The following is a 20,557-nucleotide window of genomic DNA, read 5'->3' as shown; positions in this document are numbered from 1 at the left end:
GTTTTAGTAAAAGACCTCCTGGGCTCAGCCTTTGCTTACAGCGCAGATGCAAAAGCAGAGCTTAACTTCACTTCAGAATTCATGGTGTAAAAATCTTTGTTAACGGTGCAGAATCCACCCCTTTTCTTATTCACCTTGTGTTAACCTTTCCGTCGTCTGATGTCTGTCAAGCGCCGTGAGGGTTGTGAACGTGGGGAGTGCCAGCCTTCAGCCACCACCTCGAGGCAGTGCAGGGCAGGTTTGCCTGTAAGCGGTGTTGTTGTTGATGTTGTGTGTGTACATTAAATTAATTTCCACGAGCAAAAAACTACCAAAGGCAAAATCAAAAGACAAATGATGAAAATGCTGTGTTTGTGGCTCATGTTACCGGAGGTTACTTCCCCTAATATTAGGTCAATAGAAAAACAGACAGAGGATAATAAGGGCTCACAAAAAAAGAAAACATGCATGACTCTTCAATATATAAGGATGTTCAGCCTTACATTGAGAGAAAGGCAAACTTTGTGAGATATGCCCCCCCCCCCCCGGCCCCCCGCAATGGGTTGATGACTGTCATTTGCTCAGGCTGCCATAACACGGCGCCACAGACCCGGTGGCTTAAACAGCAGAAGTTTATTCCCTCACAAATCTGGAGGCTGGAAGTCTGAGGTCGAGGTGTTGGCCAGGCTGGCCTCCTTAGTCCTCTCTCCTTGGCTTGGAGGTGCCGTCTTCTCCTTGTGTCTTCACACGGTCGTCCCTCTGTGTGTGCCTGTGTCCTCATCTCTTCTTATGAGGACACCAGTCACGTTGGATTAGGGGCCACCCTAATGACTTCATTTACACTTACACCTCTTTGAAGACCCTGTGTCCAAATTCAGTCCCGTTTTGCGGTACTCAGGGTCGGGACTTCAGCATATGAATTTAGGAGGGGGACACAGTTCATTCACCTCCTAAGAATGACTGGAAGAAAGTTGGATTATATTGTCAAGGGACATGGTGCGTTGGCAAAGAAAAGGGAAATGAGCTCTCACACGTTGCTGGAGGCGGTACAGGTGGAGCTTTGAAGAATAATTTGTCATTATCTATTTAAATTCAAGTGGATTCCTTTGACTCAGCCTCCAGCAACTCCCCAAATGATACATCCTCGAGGTTCTGATAGCAAAAGAATGGGAGCAACCTGCTGTTGTCAATAGGGTGTGGGTTAGTTACAGCTTAAAAAAAAAAAGGGTATTCCTTTATGGACAAGTATAGAATGCTCCAAGGAGAAGCAAGGTATAGAAGAGTGTATAGAGCGTTAACATTTGGATAGAAGTGGAGAAGGGGCTGATAGGTATTTTGCAGAGATGTTTCTGTGAAGTCATGGAAGATGCCTCGCTAGGCTGGTGGGCGCGGAGGCTGGACAGCCAGGAGCCAGGGGCGAGAGGGAGACGCCTCGCTTTACACACTTCGGTGCCTTTTAAGTGGTGAATCCTGAAGTTATTAAATAAATAACTGTTTTCTTTCCCTCGTGAGAAAATTCTCTTACAAGGTCATTCGTAACTTCCATTGTCTGGGGTCATTTTTTAAACATGAAATCATTCTGATTAAAATCATTCTTATTTTAAGAATTCTAATTTTCCTTAGAGTGCCTCACACATCATTCACTTGGCAGGTTTTATGAGGGCAGTGATTCTGCATCTGGGCCGTGACAGTGCTTGGTCACTTGGTCGAGCAGGTCACGTGTGTCTCTTGAACAGACCATCCTTCTCTAACACTCATGCCTCAAGGCCTGTAGGGCAGTAATTATTTTTTCATTCTAGTGTAGAATGTGGATGAATCATTGTTCAAGATTTTATTCCGCTCAGAAACTCCCATGCAGAGAAATACCGTTTAGACTTGTTAATTGGGCTTTTTCGGTTTTACCGGGTTATTTCGAGGCACTTACGGGTGATGCTGTTGAGGGGGCTGATAGCACTCTGCCTGTGTTTAGTACCCCGAGCTTCGCAAAGTGCTTTTCACATTCATTATCTCATTTTCTTGTCAGGTGAACCGTGAGGTTAGGCATACAGATTATTGCCATTTTTTCCTGGCTGAGGCACTCCAAGCTTAGGTGTCTCACAGTGAGTTAGTGATGGTCTCCTAGCTGGAGGCTGCAGGTTATAACAACTGACTTTGCCAAGGGGAGGAGAGGATTAACCGGTCAGCACTTCTGAGCAGTAGCACTTCAGGCTTAGGGACATTGACTGGGCAGTTCAGTGGTTTTCAGCAGGGGCGACTTTGGCCCCCTGAGGCCACGGGTTGTGTCTGGCCCTGAGGACTGGGGATGTGCTAATGGCCTCTAGTGGGCGGAGGCCAGGGATGCTGCCCAGCGCCCTACAATGCACAGGGCAGCCCCGCAACAGAGGTTATCCAGCCTCAAGTGCTGGTGGTGCCGAAGAGGAGAAACCCTGATGGAGCCGCGGGGAGCGCTTGGCCTGCAGCCCTCAGAGCCCATCTTTACTTTCCTGAGCCGGTCCACTTACTCCCTTCTGAATGTTTCTTCTTTGGGGGTGGGTGGTAGAAATTATTACTTGGGATGGTGACTGGTGGCAGATTTAAGAGGCCTCTTATGCCTGTGTTGAACGAGTGTCCTGCACTGGAGGTGCTGCGCGGGGGCCAGCTGACGCGGCACAGGTCCTGTGTGCACCGCAGGACTCCACTCATCCTAAGACCCGGCCTCCACTCCGCCCCTGGTTTTCATGACGTCCGCAGCATCTCTGTCACAGTCGGCGTGTGAGGTGGGCAGAGCTTGTTCTTAGTACCCTTCCCTTTGGGTCAGAAGGAGGAACCAGCCGCTGAGGGTTAGAGTTGGGGAATTCTAGCCAGGACAGGGTGGAGCCAAGCAGACCCAGTAGCCTTGGACTCGCTGGGACCGTGGGAGAGAGTCCGCCTAGAGAAGGAGAAGGCTTGAGTCCAGAGGAATGCAGCCGTGGAGGGGGAGAGTGCTGGGGGAGGTGACCAAGGGGGTAGTGGGGTCACCGGTTGGGCTGGGGGTCACCCGTGGGAATGGGAGGTGGCGGGTGAACCGAGGGCACTGCTGGTGGGGCTAGTCTTGGGCGGAGGGAGAGCCGGGCTGCCTTCCCTGAGGCAGGGACAGTGAGGACAGAGCATGGGCCTGGAGCACGGAGGAGGGAGAGGGTCACCCCAAATGCTGTCCTCAGAGGCCGGCGGGCGGCACACCTGGCAGCGGGAGCAGCTGTGCAGAAGCCTGCGGGCCTTGGAGCTGGGCGCAGGGAGAAGCTGGAGGTGAGAGGAGCAGGCAGGTGGGTCCGTGCTTGGCACGGGTTGGTCCGCCAAGCCACAGAGTTGAGAATTCATACTGGAATTTGGTAGAAGCTGTCAGCTATTTTAAAACCAGCGATGGTTTTGCATTAAAGAGAAAGGAGAGTGACCCTTGCTGCGTGAAGGACCTGTGGATACCTTTGTCAGCCCGTCCTCTGCCGCTTCCCCCAGGACTCCCTGTCGGTGGAGGGCATTGTCCGTGTCCATTTGAGCGAGGCCGCCTGCCCCCGCCTGTGCCCCGCCCCCCAGCCTTGCCCCGCCCCCCAGCCCAGCCCTTCTCCCCGCTGCGCAGGCGCCGTTTGTTCGCTGCTTCTGTCCTCTTCCCTGCACACCTCGAGGGCTGAGTAAGAGCGAGGGCCCTGGTGCCCTCCGGTGACTTCTGGGAGGAAGTGTGAAGTGTTTATCAACAGGCTACAGGATGGACGATTCTCTGGCCCTCCCCTCGCCCTCCACGTTAGGTTCTTACTGCTTCACTCCTGCCCTACCTGCTGGCTGGCCGCACTTGACCGCCTCGTTCCGTCCCTCCACCCCCGCCCCGGTGCCAGCTCATCCTTCGGTTCATCTTAAAAGGCAGTTGGTTCCGCCTCTGTGACCCGGCAGGTCCTGCTGCTGTCGCCTCGTTTGGGGCCCACTCCTGGGAGCTGTGACTCGCCGGTCGTTGGAGGTCTGGCCTCCGCCTTAGAGACGGGCTCCCCATGGGGACCGGCTGCGGGGAGCACAGAGCCGGTGAGGCCGCTGACCCCTCGTCCCCAGGGCTTTCCCCCACTCTCTTGCTGACTTGGCGGCCGAGGTGAGCGGCACACCCCGTGGGGTGGGAAGGCAGGTTCAGCTGAGAGGTGGGACCAGTGGAACCTTTCTTGACGCAGTTTCCATTCCCAGACTGGTGGAACTGGGGAGAAAAGCACCTGGGTCCTAGGACCTGGCCAAGTCTTTAAAAAGCGATGGCCTGAATGAAGGACCTAGTGCTGTCTTCCTGAGTGCCCCCCAAATCTGGCGGACCTCGTGTTGGATAGCGTTCAGGCCCTGGCCTGTCTGGTACCAGGAACGAGCTGGATGAACAGAGAAGCGGGGCTGGTCTTTTTTTACTGCATCTTCCTCTCCAGGAAGGTACAGTGAAGGCCCGGGCTTTATAAAGCCTTTCAGCTGGGGGCACCTGGTTTGCCAGGTGTTCTGCTGTTGCTGAAGTGCCCCTGAGGGTTACGGGAGAACAGGTCACTTTGTCCCCTGTCATGACTCCCTGAAAGGAGAGCGAGCCGTGTAAAGGGTTGTTTTGCTCCCTTAGTAGGTAGTGGGGAGCTGGAGCTTTGGAACGGAGGATGAGGCATGGTCGCCTGTCTCGCTGCTTCCGGAAGCTGCGAGGTGACCCTGAACCTCCGAGTCAGCACAGACTGTTTCCCAGGGTGTCCTGTTCCTCTGCCCCAGCTCCCCACAGATGCAGATGCGGGGTGGGGGAGCCTGCCTGCCGGAGCTGATCTCGTAGGGAACTCACCCTCAACACCCACAAAGTAAAAGGGATGGGAGCTGGGCCAGACGGTGCCGTAGAAAAGAGAATGAGAGTAGAAATGTAAACTCCCAAGTTCCTTATAGAAAAACCATTTAGCTTTCCTGTGCCGTCAAAAATGGTGTCGGCCGTTCCCCGCAGTAGTTGCTCTCCAGCAAGGTGCTTTTGGGGTGTCTAGAGAGAGTAGCACGGACCTTTTCCAGGAGCAGGTGTTCGGGAAGTACTGGCCTGGGGAAGACTTGGGCGTATCTGTGAAATAAAGGAGGGCCGGAGAATGCTCTCTCTGCTAGGAAGTTCTCTTGAAATCAGAAGCAGGGGGTGATGGAGGCTGCTCAAGGCTGGTGCCCATGACTGGATGAATACTGAGTGAGTAAATGTTTGTGTCTATCAGGTAGACCCCAAACACATCAGGTTAGGTTTCCGTGCCTTTTCCAGTCTAGACTGGAATTGTCTTCGTCATATCAGGAGTCAAGGGCGTTTAAAGACTTGAGAAGGTGTTCCACATACAGTAAAACTTGGGCTGTTTCTTTTTTTTTTTTTTTTTTTTTTTTTTTTGCGGTACGCGGGCCTCTCACTGTTGTGGCCTCTCCCGTGTGGAGCACAGGCTCTGGACGCACAGGCTCAGCGGCCATGGCTCACGGGCCCAGCCGCTCCGCGGCATGTGGGATCTTCCCGGGCCGGGGCACGAACCCATGTCCCCTGCATTGGCAAGCAGATTCTCAACCACTGCGCCACCATGGAAGCCCTGGGCTGTTTCTTTATAATATCACAGACTTGACTCCAGATGTCAGGATTTATTTTAATTTTTTTTTAATTTTCTTTTTAAATTCTTAAAAAATTTTTTTAAATTTAATTAATTTATTTTTTTTTAATTTTAAATTTTAAAAGAAACTCACTTTACAAGCGTAGTGCAGGCATGAGTACCTCCCTGCAGTGAACACGCAGTCAGCATCATTGCCCTTCCTCCGCTACAGGTGCCACAGGCCGCCTTTCCTGGGCTGGAGAGTGCCAGGCGCTGCCCCCAGCCACTTAGCTTGCTGTTGGTGGGAAACACAGACAAGCAAATCTAAGTGACGAGCAGACCAAAGGTGCTAAAGTGGGGGGGGGCGGGGAGGGGAGCTGGTGAGGGTTTTCCTGATTGAGGAAACTGCGCCTCGGTCCAGAAGAGCAAATCTTTCAGCATCGCTAGAGCCAGAGAGCAGCGAGGATGGGGCCTGGTGAGGGCCCTGCTTGCTCTGAAGAGCTCGGGCTCAGCTCCATCCTGAAGGTACCAAAGAGCCTAGGAAGGGTTTTGTTTGCTTTTCTTCTTTTTGATGCACTTGAAAGCAACCGGAGAGTGTCGCGTTAGCAGGGAAGCAGCCTGGTGCTCGCACACCTGCTCAGAGGCTGTGGACCGGGCACCGCAGGCCGTGGCAGGTCACTGCGCCCCCCAGCCTTCAAGCTTGCCTGCTGTGGCGTGGGCACTCACTCGGCCAGGCGCCCAGTCAGAGGCTTCAGAGGAAGTGTTCCTGACCCTGCACCGGTGTGCCCTCATCCCCCGGGAGGGCTGGGTGGGTGTTTGCTAGCTTGTTGGCTTTCAAGGGAGTAGCACTTTGGGATTTGTGTTTGAAAAGAACCCTGGAAGCCATGGGCGCTGCGGGGCTTCAGGAGAGACGGACGGAAGAGACGCAAGACACGGAGGCTGGTGACGGGGCTGGAGGACTGGGGCAAGGCTCGGGCCCCTCTGCTCTCCTGGATATCCCGGAGCGCGGGGACGGCGGCCTTCAGGGTGGCCGCCCAGCTCCGGAGCAAGGCAGTGGGTGACAGCCCGCACCAGCCATGCCACCTGCCCTCTGCGTATCTCAGAGCTGCAGGCGGGGAGGAGTGGGGGGGAGGTGGCCCGTCCCCAGGGCTGTGCTCCGGTCGCCTCCTGTCTGATGCTCAGGGCGGGATGGGTGTGCATGGTACTGGCCTTGGGGACTGGTTCCCAAACCCTTCTGTGCCAGAGGATCACCCACTGAGGTTGTGTGAAAACAGGCGCGCCCCTCGGAGCCCTGGTGCGGTAGCTATGGAGTGCACTGCCGGGGGGGTGGGGTCTGGTGCGGGGCCCCTCCGGCACAGTGCAGGCTTCCCACCCAGTTCTCACTCGGACGCACTTTTCTCGCTGTTGTGTATTTATAAATTTTCTAGTTCCAAAATGACAGAGCAAAATACCCTTAGATTATTTAAAACAATCTTTTCTGCTTTTATTAAAAAAAATAATTTGCCTCTCTTTTTGTTTTTTCTGTAGGACACTAAATTATGGATAATAATGGAATATCTTGGTGGAGGCTCCGCACTGGACCTAGTAAGTATCACGTTGGATGTTTAATACGCATCAGAGGTCTTCTCAGTCAGTCTTGCTTGTAAAGATAATTCTGTTTACATTTCTGTTTCCCTTTTAAGTTGCCTGAAAAAAGGACCAAACTATTCCTTATAATAGGGATTTCTGCTTCTGATACGTTACTGTAAATTATAGATCTTTTTTTTCCTAACATCTTTATTGGAGTATAATTGCTTTACAGTGGTGTGTTAGTTTCTGCTGTATAACAAAGTGAATCAGCTATACATATACACATATCTCCATATCTCCTCCCTCTTGCATCTCCCTCCCACCGTCCCTATCCCACCCCTCACAAAGCACTGAGCTGATCTCCCTGTGCTATGCGGCTGCTTCCCACTAGCTATCTGTTTTACATTCGGTAGTGTGTATATGTCCATGCCACTCTCTCACTTCGTCCCAGCTTACGTCTGCATATAGATCTGCTTTTGAAGACAGTTTTGCTATTTCATGGGAAACCAGTGAATTCATTCCAAGCAGCCATGAAGGATGTCGCCTGCTGTGTCTGACTTAAGAACAGTTTCTTATTTTCTAAAACTGGTTTTAACTTTTGTGGAGCTGGTACCCCATCATTGTTTCACGTTTCAGATGGTAACTTCGTTTCTAAAATATGCGTGGAACATCTTCATTTATGATTAATCAGAACTAGAATTTTTAAAAATTAAAATCTGATTTCAGAGGTAAGAGACGGGCACGGTATCACAGATGGGAGCAGCCGCTGGGCCGAGCAGGAGCGCGTGTTTCCGTTTACTGGATGCACATGCAGAGAGGCCTTGCTGCGCTCCCAGTGTGGCTGTGGTGGAGCTGGACCCCTGCCAGTGGCGGTGTCTCCTACCTGGTCTGGACCTAGGTGTCCAGCCCACACACATGGTAGAGGCAGCTCCGGTGTACGATGACCTCAAAGTCACGGTCTGTAACTCCCCTCTTGTGGTAAAACATGGTTACGTGTTGGCCTCTGATGAGATGCTCAGAAATAACCAGTAAATCATGGGCATTACTTAAGTCGTCCTTGAGACACAATATGTGCAAAACAAATTTTAAAAAATCTCACACGGTTGTTTAGCCCCTGACATTTCATCCCCACGTGGTTATGCGGTGAAATCAATGGATCAGCACTCTTTCCCTGCCCGTCCTGTAAAAGCTGGGCTTTTGGGTGAGTGGTGATTTCCAAGTCAGGCCTGATCTATCATTTTAGTGTTAGAGCGTGGGTTCTGCTTGCTAGACGGTTGTCAGGGTGGTAAGTCTGCAGTTTTCACTGGTCTCACAGCTGAAGGAAGCTAGCGTTTTTTGGTGGTTACAGTTGACACAGATTTTTATTCACTAAGAAAAGAAATACCCTTTGGTTAAAAGGAGTTTACTTTCTCACAGTAATAGTAACAATTAGTATTTTGGGGGAAAGGTAGAACCTCTAGAACTGTATGTATCTCTGAAAGGCTTATGTACCCAATGTTATAATGTTATAAACCGTAAAAGCAATTGGTCAAAAGGAAAATTCAGGGAAAAAATTTAATATGGTATAAACAGTGATATTAAAATGGAGAAAGCAGCAAAGCAGCTGGATGAATTTTATGACTTCCTTTGCTGCTTTTCTGTAAATATACATATGACACAAAGAGCTTTTCATTTTTGTTTTTTTTTTTTTACTCCTTTGGGAAATACTACAGAAATGTAGAAAATTGCCTCATTTTGTATAATTCGATTTACTATTATCTTAAGTGAATTTCATTTGTGGCATGTATAAAATGATTTGTGGGGACTCTTTTCCAACATCGAGTCCTTCAGAACAGCAATTCTAGTCTCTAAATGCTTTAGTTTATTCATTCTTAATGCCACAATAATTTATTTAGTGGTGACTTTCTTTGGAGCTTTGAAGTCTGTGAAATTTTAGACATTACAGTTGGAAGGAAGTGTCGAATTCTCCACTTATTAACTAAAATCCCATATGGTGCGAGTCCCAGCAAACTGCCGTCCATCTTCCACATCAGGGGCTCTGGTGACAAGAACCAGGCATCCCTTTTTGAATGTCCCCAAATCGTCTCATTTTACTCGAAGAAACAGAAATACTCAGAAGTTAGGTGTGCCAGCTAGCAGATAGAGCTGGACATCGGACCTTGTTGTAACCAGCTGCAACGCCCTGACCCCGCGCTCTCCTTTCCCTCCCTCTGACTTTGTCGTATCTTTCTTCATCTCTTATCCCTTTTCTGTTGGCCCGACCCCAGTCCTCAAAGAAGATGCACTTTAATAATGGGATACAAGAGTTTTTTGAATGTTGAAGACTATTAAGATTATTTTGAGAGTGTCTATTAAATGTTTACACAAGATTCTAAAAACCAGAGTATTGTTGCATATGAAGGTTTGTTACCAGGTAGCTGAATATATGGATTTGGGGCATTTCTTAGAAAAATCCCACCTTGCTTTTGTTTTTGTCTTGCGGTACACAGGCCTCTCACTGTTGTGGCCTCTCCCGTTGCGGAGCACAGGCTCCGGACGCGCAGGCTCAGCGGCCATGGCTCACGGGCCCAGCCGCTCCGCGGCATGTGGGATCTTCCCGGACCGGGGCACGAACCCGTGTCCCCTGTATCGGCAGGCGGACTCTCCACCACTGCGCCACCAGGGAAGCCCCCACCTTGCTTTGGTTTAATATCTCTCTTTGTTAAGAGGCACGGTGCTGATATGTTTGTATGTCTTTGCAGCAGCCCCTGTACATGAAGCCTGTGGAGGGAAGGATGACGGTGTCTTGTTCAAGGGCAGGGCTCTGCCATTTCCCAGAGCACGAAGATCTCGCCGGCTCTCTCCTCACTCTAGATTCATCCTTTCTCTTCATGCACTGGGGCTGCTATAATGAAATACTGTAGACTTGGTGGCTTTTTTCACTCTACATTTTCGTTTTCATGCCTTTTTACTTAGGTTGTGAGACATTAGTTTAATTCCCAGCATTGAGTCTTGATAACACCTTAGCCTGGGCAGGAAGATGGTGCCTTCCTTCACCTAGGATTGCCTTGTGAACATGTGTGATAGTTAATTTTTTTTGGCTTTCTTTTCATTCTGGAATTGAGCTTCCAAGTAGAGGCAGACAGTTGATTATATCGCATGTGGGAAAGTGCTACAAGGAAAATAAAGCAGCGTGAGGTGAATTGGGAGAAGGGGAATGGGGATAGCAACAGAGGGCCTGAGACCGAAAGATTTTTCACTGACTAAAAGATGAGTCGGTATTATAGGAGAATCTAAGGGGCAACCGTGGAATCTTAATTAAGAAGGAGCTAGGCTACAAAAATTGGTCACTCAGTCAGGCAGAGATGTTTGACAAAATTAAAAATGACTATGCCACATGAATTTTAAAAAATGAGATGACATATTCATTTATGTTTAGGCCAAGCCGCTGTTGTGGTGGTCTCCAAACAGTGTCTCACACGAGATGGAACTTTCTCTCCCACACGTGGGCTCAGTGGTCTCTGGGCCCTGCAGGGGTGGGTGGCTTCCCGTGGTCTTGAGTCCTTGTCTTCTCTGGCTGCCGGCGTTTCAAAGCCAAGACCGGGAAGGGGCACTTCTGCAAGCATTCCTTTGGCAAGAACTCAGTCATGTGGCCAGACTTGCTGCTGCAGAGGCCGGCAGATACGGTCTCTAGTTGGGTGGCCGCGTGCAGGCCGAGAGTCTATTACAGAGGAAGAGGGGAAAACAGGTTTGGGAGGGGAAATTAGAGGTCACCCAGAGAAGAGGAGCAGTCTACATTTTTTTCCCTCTGAGTCTGTCTTTTATAGAGATTATTTGAAGATTCCACAGTCTTCTTAATGAAGAGACTGCCTAGGAATGTTAGTGGTGGAACATGTGAGTGCCCACCAGCCAGGAGCTCTGTGCTCTAGGGGACAACTGAATACCCTTTACAGTGGATTTTGACACCTTGAAGGATCTCCCTGCTCTGTAAATAGAGTCTCTCTCTTCCTGCCCCCGCCTATGAATCATTGGCCAGATTTAAAAGGGCATAACCACATATACATATCAGTCGGAGAGCCAGCTCTTAAATGGTCCAGCAGAAGATGTTTCAGTTCGTGTTCCTCAGTCTTCTCTCTCCTTGGTGATGACTCCAGGCTGCTCCGCCGTTTCTTTCCAGACACTTGATCACAGGAGGGCGGAGGTGGGTAAGTCCAAGTCCAGCCAGACGTTCCTGGCTGTCTGCCAGGGTGAAAACCTGCTGCAGGAGGGGATGGAAGCTCCGCTCTGGGAGAGCATTTTGAACGGTGGGGTTAGCCTTCTGCGGTCTGTACCCCGGGGCATAAAGAGCAAATTCGCCAGCGGCTCTGCCTCCTTCCTCTTTTTCCCCAGGCTATGAGAAAAGTGCATTTTCCTCATTCTGAGTATTAAAATTCCCCCACTCTGTGCACTCAGGAGTAGGTGTGGAGCCGGCAGACAAGGCAGGGTTTCCGGACTGTGTGCTCAGGAACAGTCGTTTCGATGTGTTTCTTGAGAACAAGACTCTGGGTCAGACAGCTTGGGCAGGAATTAGGTTCCGCGGGACAGAGTGTGCAGTGGGCCGCCCTGGTCTGCGGCCGTCGCGGGCGGGATCCTAGTTAGGACTTGGAGGACTTCCTGGGGGACTAGTTACCTGTCTCTGCGTCTGTAGCACACCGTGAGACGAAAAGCAAGGAGCCTCCCTTCCACCCGGGTTCTGAGTGTAAGAAAGTGGCTTGAGCACGGGGGCCCCGCTGCCAGATGGGCCAGAGTCCCAGAGAGGTGGCCCCGACTTCGAGAAACACCCCCTTCCTCCCGGGCTTCGTGGATTTTCATGGATCAGGTTGGGCCTGTGACCAGCTCGCTGGATGGACCAGAAAGCGGGGCAGCTGCAATTGCGCTGTTATGAAGTGAGAAGGGGGTTCTCTGTGCCCCGACCTGGGCCCAGAAACGATCAGCTGTTCCACCACCACCATCCATCCCACTGATGAAGGCCCTGAGACAGCAGGACTTGTCTGTCCGAGAAAATGTACGTGTCCGTCAGAACGCTACCTCAGAAGGCGTGTCTTGGTTTCCATTCCCTTTGGTTTAAAGCAAATCTATCTCTTTCAGACCTACTCGGTGAGCATCGTGGAATTGTGTCGTCCCGTTGACTTACATGTGCGAATTTGGGTTATGGTGGAATTCACTGTCAAGTCTGAAAACGTAATACCGAACATCATCATTCAGATGAAAAGTTAAATTGTTAGAATTGTGCCCCTTTCTCTGACGCTTCCACTGTTAGTTCTTTGGGTGGAGTGTTAGGTGGTTTTGCTGAGGTAGTTATGTGCTTGGTTGTGGTTGAGTTCCCTGCTGTACAGGTGATGGTAGGCGTACTGTCCAGTTTGAACTGAGCTCTAGAACTTGTCTGAGTTTCTTTCTTTTAGTGGGGATGTGTGTACCTGACCTGTCTGCCTTACATCTTTGTATAACTAACAACAGTGAGGGGTCAGTGTCAGTTCCTTCGAGTTTCCTTGAAAAATTTATCCTCGGGCAATTATTATGTCATTTGGGGTAATATACTAACTAATGTTTTTATTGCATAACATACGTGTGTATATATATATTATATCACATAAAAAAATTCAGTCATGAGGGATTGAGCTCTTTTCCGCTCTCTTCCCCCAAGTTTTAAAATTCAGATGTAAGAACTTCTGGTGCCGGAGTGGCTTCAGAAAGCAGCCAGCTCCCGGGCCTTCTCTTTCTGACTACTTGTGGCGATAACCGTCACCTCTGTTAGGACAGAGCCAGGCTGCTCTGTCCCCTCCCTGGCAGGCACTGCGAGGTGCTGGGCTTTTGCTTTCTGGACTGTCATCCCTTCCAGCTCAGCCGGCAGGCGTGGCAGGCTGACCGTGGCCGTTCTCATTGGCCCGACTTCGATTCTTAGCCATCTTTGCTTCATCCAGCAAAGTCACGTTCCCTGGTTCTTTGTGGGGTTTTCTAAAGGGGCTTGTAATTAGGTTTTAATTCTGTTGTGGAGTGAAGAAGATTTCAGGTTTGATTATTCTCGTCCATTTAACATTGGCTCTGTTCTGTCATCTCACACTTTTTCATCTAATCATTTAAGTAACTTTAATCATTTTTTTTTTTTTTTTGTTAGTTAGAACCTGGCCCTTTAGATGAAACCCAGATTGCTACTATATTAAGAGAAATACTGAAAGGACTTGATTATTTGCATTCGGAGAAGAAAATTCATAGAGATATTAAAGGTGAGAAAACGTCTTGTTTATATTCCTTTGAAATACCCAAGGCGAGGAAGGAGTGTTAGTTGTAGAGTTTGAACTGTGCTCGTCTTCTCAAGGGAAGTTGTCCTGTGGGTATGCCTTCGACATGCCTGGGTGGGTGGGCCGGGCCATGAGGGGGTCTCACCAGAAGCACAGCCCTGGTCCCTGTTCTTGTCGGGCGCGTGACGGTGCTGGGGCACGCGTGTGCCTGGTCCCAGATGGTAGCGGGCGGAACTCTCCAGCAGATGACGGCAGGAGATGACGGCAGGAGACGTCTTTGGTTCTGTTTTACAGCTGCCAACGTCCTGCTCTCTGAACACGGAGAGGTGAAGCTGGCGGATTTTGGAGTGGCGGGCCAGCTGACAGACACCCAGATAAAGAGAAACACCTTCGTGGGCACCCCTTTCTGGATGGCGCCTGAAGTCATCAAGCAGTCGGCCTACGACTCAAAGGTGAGGGCCGCGCCTTGGCGGGCGGGCCAGAGGAGCCTGAGCAGTGGGGGAGGGCAGAGGGCCTTGGACAGAACTCTGAACGCTATTTAAGGGGCAAGGGCAGAAAGGATCCCACAGGAGAAACGGAGAGTCCACGGCACCTGGGCAGAAGAGTGCTCTCCGGGCTGCTGCATACCCTCCTGTCCTCGCATTTAGATGCCCCCCTGCTGGGGTCATGTCCTCAGACGCTCCTTAGCAACAAGAGGCAAAATCGTGATTCCCTTTTCCAACCTCTTTTACCCGTCATATGATGCACTCTCCCAGTTTTTCCTGTCTTCTTTCTTCCCCGTTGCCCTTCAGCTTTCTAAAACTGTTTAATATAGACTCAAAAAGCCCAGAACCCCCGCCTCCTAGACCTCATTTCACTCTCACGTCCCACACCGACTCTGTGTCGGTCGCCTGAATGCAGTGAGATCTCCACATGGGCCACAGAGAATAGGCTTCTCTAAACCGGTATTTCTAGGCAAATAAATATTTAACTCAGGTACACTGACATGCCAAACACCATTTCTTCTCTTTAAGTGGAACTCTTCTCAGTACCTGGCAGATCCCCACCTTGTGAAGCATCGCACACGGAGCGTAAGGGTAGCTTTTCCTGGGGACCTGAGCTCGGTGTGGTGGGCTGTTGCGTTGGTGCTGGAAGTTGCTGGGGTGCGTGTCCATCGCGGCAGAGGTGGACCCGGCCCTCTCACTGTTGAGTTGTAATGGTGGCCGTGACTCCCATAGGAGTCCTCGTGGCCTTGGTAGCCAATGGCCGATAAGTGACGATTAGGTTTTCAACCCTCAAGATAGCAGAGCTGTCTAGTCTCTGGTGTGTCTGTTGCCTGTGAGTGCCTTGGCCCTGGGATGGGTTTACCTCCATAGCTACTTCTGATTTCAGCAGCAGCTTTTGCTGTTGTCCCTTGTCCTGGGGGCGTATCGTTTGAAGACTCAACAGGAACTTACGCGTTCAGTTCCTTCTCTTTTTTTTAAGCTGAGGCCCGTTTATCAAAGTTCTCAGGTCTAGATTTTGGCAGGGCTGGGGCTAGAATCCAAGTCTCTTAACTCATCTGATTACACCCCACTGATTCTTCTCTTCTTTTCCTTTCTGGTCAGTTAGCTGGTCAACCATGGCCCCTGTGACTCAGGATTGAGATCTTCCCTTTTCAGCGTTACTCACCGCTGCTCACCTTACACTTCTTCAAGAATTGTCCGGGCTGCCTGAGACCTTCCTTCCCCGCCTTTCTTCCTGGGCAGGGCCTCTCTGGGTGTTTGCTGAAGGTGGCCTCTGCCCTGTAGCGATCCCATGGCATCTTGAAGCTTTGTCACCTTTTCCCTGGAGCTGTCGAGATCAAAATGCTCTCGTGTGATCAGTAGATGCTGCGGTGTTTTTTAAGGCAGATTAAAAGACACTGTCGCAAACTTACAGGGAATGCACGCTTGGCTGGGGAGCTTAAGAAAGCGTGTCACGTTTCGTGCAAACCCTTACCTCCCTTACCCTTTACTCTGGCTTATGGCAAAAGCCAGTTCTTCCGTTTGCTTGGATCAGACCCAGCAACTCTTAGCTGGAACTCATTGTGAAGATGTTTGTGAAATTCTCTTCCCAGGTTTGTTGACGCAGGAGGTGTGGGAAGTGCAGATAAGGTTCAGGGCCCGAGTCCTGAGGTTTGTCAGGAAAGGCTGCCGGAGGCTGGGGCCTGAGGGTGGGGGGATGTGCCCCTGGGCTGGCAGCTCTTGTCTGGAGCCGTGCCTGACGAAAGACCTGTTTCCAGTGATTGCCCCCGTCTGAGGCTCGTCTGGCGGGGCGGTTACGCTCTTTGACGGGCACGTCTGCTCTGCTGGTACGCACACTCGGCCTCTTTCCAGTCCCCCCGTCTGTCCTTGCGTGTCTGTCTGGCCAGTTTCCCCGCTAGTCTCCGCGTGACAGCTCGAGAGCTTGCAGCCCCGGGGGCCCTGGGGAAGCAGGGCGCTCTCAGCAGTTTCACGTTGGGGCACACGTGCTGATTCTCAAAGGCAGGTGGGCTTGGGGTGAGGCTGGACTGTACCTGCCTCACCAGCATCCTCACGGCCCTGAACTGAAGGGGGTGTCGGCCTTAAGTCTCGTGTGTGCGTCTAGAGCCCTGCTTGACACAGTCGTCTCTGGAGCCGGTGCATTTGGCCCCTTGTCATCTGCCAGGGCTGATGATGGCGACCTCGGCGCTTGATCTGAGCACAGCATGTCTAAGTCGTGTTGGCCCATATGCCTGAAGAGGCATATTCTTTTTAAGGTGACTTGGGGTGGCTTAGTGTAAGGAGTCCCCAGACTGTGGAGATGGGGCCACAGGAGTGAGCTCCGCTCTGCCCCCCGCGAAGCCTGTGGGATCAACGATGGAGCCGGGGTCTTCGACGAAGAACCTCCATCTTTTCCCCCTTCCTTTGTAAGGATATTAGGATGGTGTGCTAGTGGATGGATTGGAGACTTGGGTGAGAACCTTGTCCCCTTCTCTGTACTCATCCCTTCTGTCCTTGCCGTAGCTGAGCCCAGCGCTGTGGTGAAGATCTACGTCTTCAGTGAATGCGACACTGCATGTCGGGCGCTCTGACAGGGAACGGGGTGCAGGGGTGCTGAGAGGAGGTCGGAGTGATCTGGGGAGGGCTTCACAGACGCAGGCTTTTCAGCCCTTCAGAGATGAGGGAAGGACCTTCAGACCAAGCCCACTGGGGGAGAGGAGAGCCGTTTGCACTGGAATTGTAGGTCGAGGAGAAGAACGTGGTAGACTTTCTGTTAACTAAACGACTCCCGTAGAGGCTGAGGGGCCAGTGTCAGTGTTCTCCTGTAAATAACTTTCCCTTTTTTTTGGTCTCAAAAGCAGCACATAGTCTTTAATCTGGAAAGTACCGGAAGAAATGAGATGAAAAGAAAAGCATCTGTAGGCCTAGTACCCAAGCACAAGCTAAGTTATTTTGGTGTCCAGTCATGTCTGAAATAACTGTTTGCAGTCTAACCATGGTGAAAGATGGAAACAGTGATGTGTTGATGGAAAAAAAAAAAGATGAGTGGAAACACAGTGGGATTGGCTGTCAGTTGGAATCTGAAAGGCTAGCCTGTCCACTGGCACGTGACTGGCCCTCCTTTCCCGATGCCAGCCCATGGACTCCCCTGGTCCGTCTTCAGGACCAGGAATTACCCACCTCCTGGCTAATGCGCCCTGGAGGTGGGGGAAGGACGTGAGTGGGAAAAGCATCCAGCCTGGGGACTCATGACAGGTTTTATCCTAGCGTGAAGTGATGGTTGGGCCGTGTATTGCTATGGAGTTGCTCATAAATGGTTTTATACCTCTAGATGCCACTTGCTAATGTGTTCCTAAATATTGCCTCTAATTAAGCAAATAGTTTCTATTAAATGCATGAGCTATGTTTTTGACTAGTTATAACTGTTACTTGCGGTTCTCCATGTTTTTTTTCCCTCTTCCTCTTGCGGTTCTTTTTTCTTTTTTTCTTTTTGGCCACGCTGTGCAGCTTGCAGGATCTCAGTTCCCCGACCAGGGACTGAACCCGTGCTCCCTGCAGTGGAAGCGCAGATTCTTAACCACTGGACCGCCAGGGAAGTCCCCCTCTTGTGGTTCTTGATACAATATTTGGTATACATAAATTTTTTATGCCACTTCAATTGTATTTTGTCTGCCGAGATGTAGCCAGCGTACTTTTACTTGGTATTGCAAGGATTTGGAGAGTTGTTGTATACTGGTAGCACCCCACTCGCATCCCCTCACCCCTGTTGCTCATCGGTAGCAGATAATTCTGTGTTGTCCCTTTTAGGGGAATTCTATCCAGAACTAACCACATACGGAGAAAAAACATCTGTTCACAAAGAAACATCCACAGTTCAGAGCACCTGCCTTTGTAACTTTGGACTTAGGCTCACATTGAAAACCTCTGTTTGTTTTCTCTTAGTAGCTAAATTTCCTATCTTTCCCACATGGTGGTAAAACAGTTCTCTTCTTACACCTCAGTTGCTTTGGAAAATGACCTTTCCCACATAACTTTTATTTTAAAATCCAGACGCATGTTCTAAGTCTGATGCCTTATTCCGTAGATACAGTGCTAGAACATCGTAAGTACAATTGAGTTTTTGTATCAGCGTCGTTGTTGAGTACTTGATACTTCAGTGAGTTAATGTGCCATAGCCACGTAATCATTCTTCTGAGATTTAGCATAAGTAATGCTGCTGTTGCATATTGTGGGCAGCCTTAACCGTTTTCTGAATATAAGATTTATTTAGGGTAGATTCCTAGAAGCGGAATGAATTGGTTTCAACGAGGGTGGATGTTTTTATGGTTTTTGCTACATGATGCCGAATGGCTTGCCGTTTATTCCAGTGCCGGTCGAGGTTTCCAAATTCGTCAGCAGGATGTTAGACGTCTGCAGAGGGAGGCTGAAGGCAGGAAGAGCTCTCGGGAGCCCCCCACAGAAGTCCCAGGGATGGAGGACAGCCCTGCACTAAGCCAGGGGCAGGAAGGGGACCCAGGGCACCGAGAGGTCGAGAGCGGCACACCTGGCACCTGGCTGATTTAGGAGAATCCAAAGAGAAGTTCAGCGGGGCGGGCCGGGCCGAGGCTCGGGCTCCTGGCCTGGCTGCCTGGGGGAGTGACACACGTTTTGTCTTGATGTGGCTCTACTGGTGACCCTCCCCGGGGAAGAAAGTGAGAGCAGTGCCTGTGCCTCTTCTCTGAAGACCTCGGAGGTGCGTTATGGGTGGGGCTGGGAAGGCTGTTACATCGGTCGACTTCAGTTGGTCTGTATTGTCAGACAGGAAGCAGGTGCAGGCCCTTGAATTCTTGCTGCCTGTCAGTTGTCCGGCCCGGAGCCTGATAGCAAGCCCTCAGGTCTCTGAAGGAAATGAGCACAGGCTCGTTTCCCATGATAGGCTGCTAGCAGACACCATCATCGGCTGGGCTTTCCAGAAACAGAGTGTATTTAAGTGATTACGGGACGCTGGGGGGTCTGGAGGTGCATCCATCAGGGATCATCTCTATCTACATGGCCATAAGCCAGATTGTTGTCGAGTGGCAGGCTTAGCAAACGGTAGCAGTTGAATGAAATCCAAGAGAGGCAGGCAGCTGCGGAGTTGCACAGACTTGAGAAAGGAACCGCTACCATATAGGAGTCGTGTGCACAGACTTGAGAAAGGAACCGCTACCATATAGGAGTCGTGTGCACAGACTTGAGAAAGGAACCGCTACCATATAGGAGTCGTGTGCACAGACTTGAGAAAGGAACCGCTACCGTATAGGAGTCGTGTGCACAGACTTGAGAAAGGAACCGCTACCGTATAGGAGTCGTGTGCACAGACTTGAGAAAGGAACCGCTACCGTATAGGAGTCGTGTGCACAGACTTGAGAAAGGAACCGCTACCGTATAGGAGTCGTGTACGCGTCATTTTTCCCTCTGTTCCTGCAAGTCGCCCTTTCTCCTCGTACCTGTGCCCTTCCTCCTGTCCTCCTGCGGCCGCCACGGTTACAGGTGCTCACTGCACCCAGCTTCCTCCTCCTGGGGGTCGGACCCTGGAACACATCACACTTCTGCTGATTTTTAAAGTAGTGCACGTGTAAAATAAAGCAGAGGAAAGGAAGGTAGGAACATTACTCCCGATACTGGATCTTCCAGATTCATCCCTTTAGTACAAACTGAGTGCAAAGAGTTTACAGCAAGGCTTGCTGTCTGTTATTCCCACCTTCACTGGAACAGAAGGAAGTAGAAGGTGTGCTGGGCATCGTCCCCACCCACTGCTGCCCGGGGGAGATTGTTGCTAGGACTTCTCGTACATCCTAGGATTGTGGGAACGTGGCAGGTGAATCCTCTCTAGGTTGTTAAAGGTTGGGAACGTCAGGGTTCTGGGGTGACCTGCTCAGTGTTCCAGCCTTTCAATTTCCCTGCCGTGGAGTTGGGAGTGAGGGATGTGTTAGGTTCTGACGTAATTGCCTGGAAGTAGGATGGGTTTGCGGTGCTGTGACGGGAGCAGGGAGGTCGTGTAGGCCGAGTGCAGGAGGCCGTGCCCCTCGCCCCGTTCTTTGCCTGCCTGTGGGGTCCCGCTTCACTTTTCAGCTTCTGTCTTCTTTGCTGTGTCTTGGTTTCGGCTTGTGAGAAAGCCTGCCAACCAGAACGCTTCTCATTCCCAGCACACGGTCAGGGAACCCATTCATCTCTGCACTGAGCAGGTGTGGCCACAGCCTGGGCCGGGCAGGAGGGTTGGGCAGCTGGACAGCGGCTGCCCCGCCCGGCGCCTGATTCTTGCCGACAATGAACACAACCAAGGCTCTAGATGTAACTGACCTGTCACTCAACCGGAAGTGAGGAACCGGAAGAACGCGTGCATGGCAGCAGGAAGGAGCCAGAGGAATCTGGAGTTTGGGGCCTCTTTCTCCCTTAGGTCAGTGGCACTGGGGAGACTGGGAGTGGACAGTTCTAGATGAGAAGAGCCTTAGCTGACCTACCAGTCAGAGCAACATAAGGGCCTTGCTTGGATCCTGATTCAGATAGACCAGACCGTGAGAAGACTTGTTTTGAACAGTTGAGAAAATTTAATTAGTACATGATATTGGGTAATTATTGTTAATTTTAGGTGTTGCTAAAAGCCCCTACGTTGGCAAACTGAAGTACTCGGGGGAAAAAAAGTCATGACACGTGTGATTTACTTTAAGCTGTAATAGCAATAACACAGCCTGTGTGGTGGATTGTTCGCTTTTAAACCCTGTGATGG

The 20,557-nt window shown here is 50.8% G+C and overlaps 1 protein-coding gene across 1 annotated transcript in view; it reads left to right on the top strand.

The window, feature by feature from the left end:
- Positions 1–20,557, top strand: part of STK24 (serine/threonine kinase 24) — a 61,866-nt gene that overhangs the window by 29,389 nt on the left and 11,920 nt on the right. Inside the window, exons 4-6 of the mRNA XM_065895939.1 lie at positions 7,050–7,106; positions 13,225–13,333; positions 13,643–13,800. Coding sequence (XP_065752011.1) covers positions 7,050–7,106; positions 13,225–13,333; positions 13,643–13,800 — 324 coding nt within the window. The remainder of the gene's footprint in view (positions 1–7,049; positions 7,107–13,224; positions 13,334–13,642; positions 13,801–20,557) is intronic.

The sequence above is a fragment of the Phocoena phocoena genome, chromosome 18 (assembly GCF_963924675.1).
Source record: "Phocoena phocoena chromosome 18, mPhoPho1.1, whole genome shotgun sequence".
Taxonomy (NCBI): domain Eukaryota; kingdom Metazoa; phylum Chordata; class Mammalia; order Artiodactyla; family Phocoenidae; genus Phocoena; species Phocoena phocoena.
The sequence above is the reverse complement of the archived record's forward strand: the minus strand, read 5'-3'. Positions and strand labels throughout refer to the sequence as shown.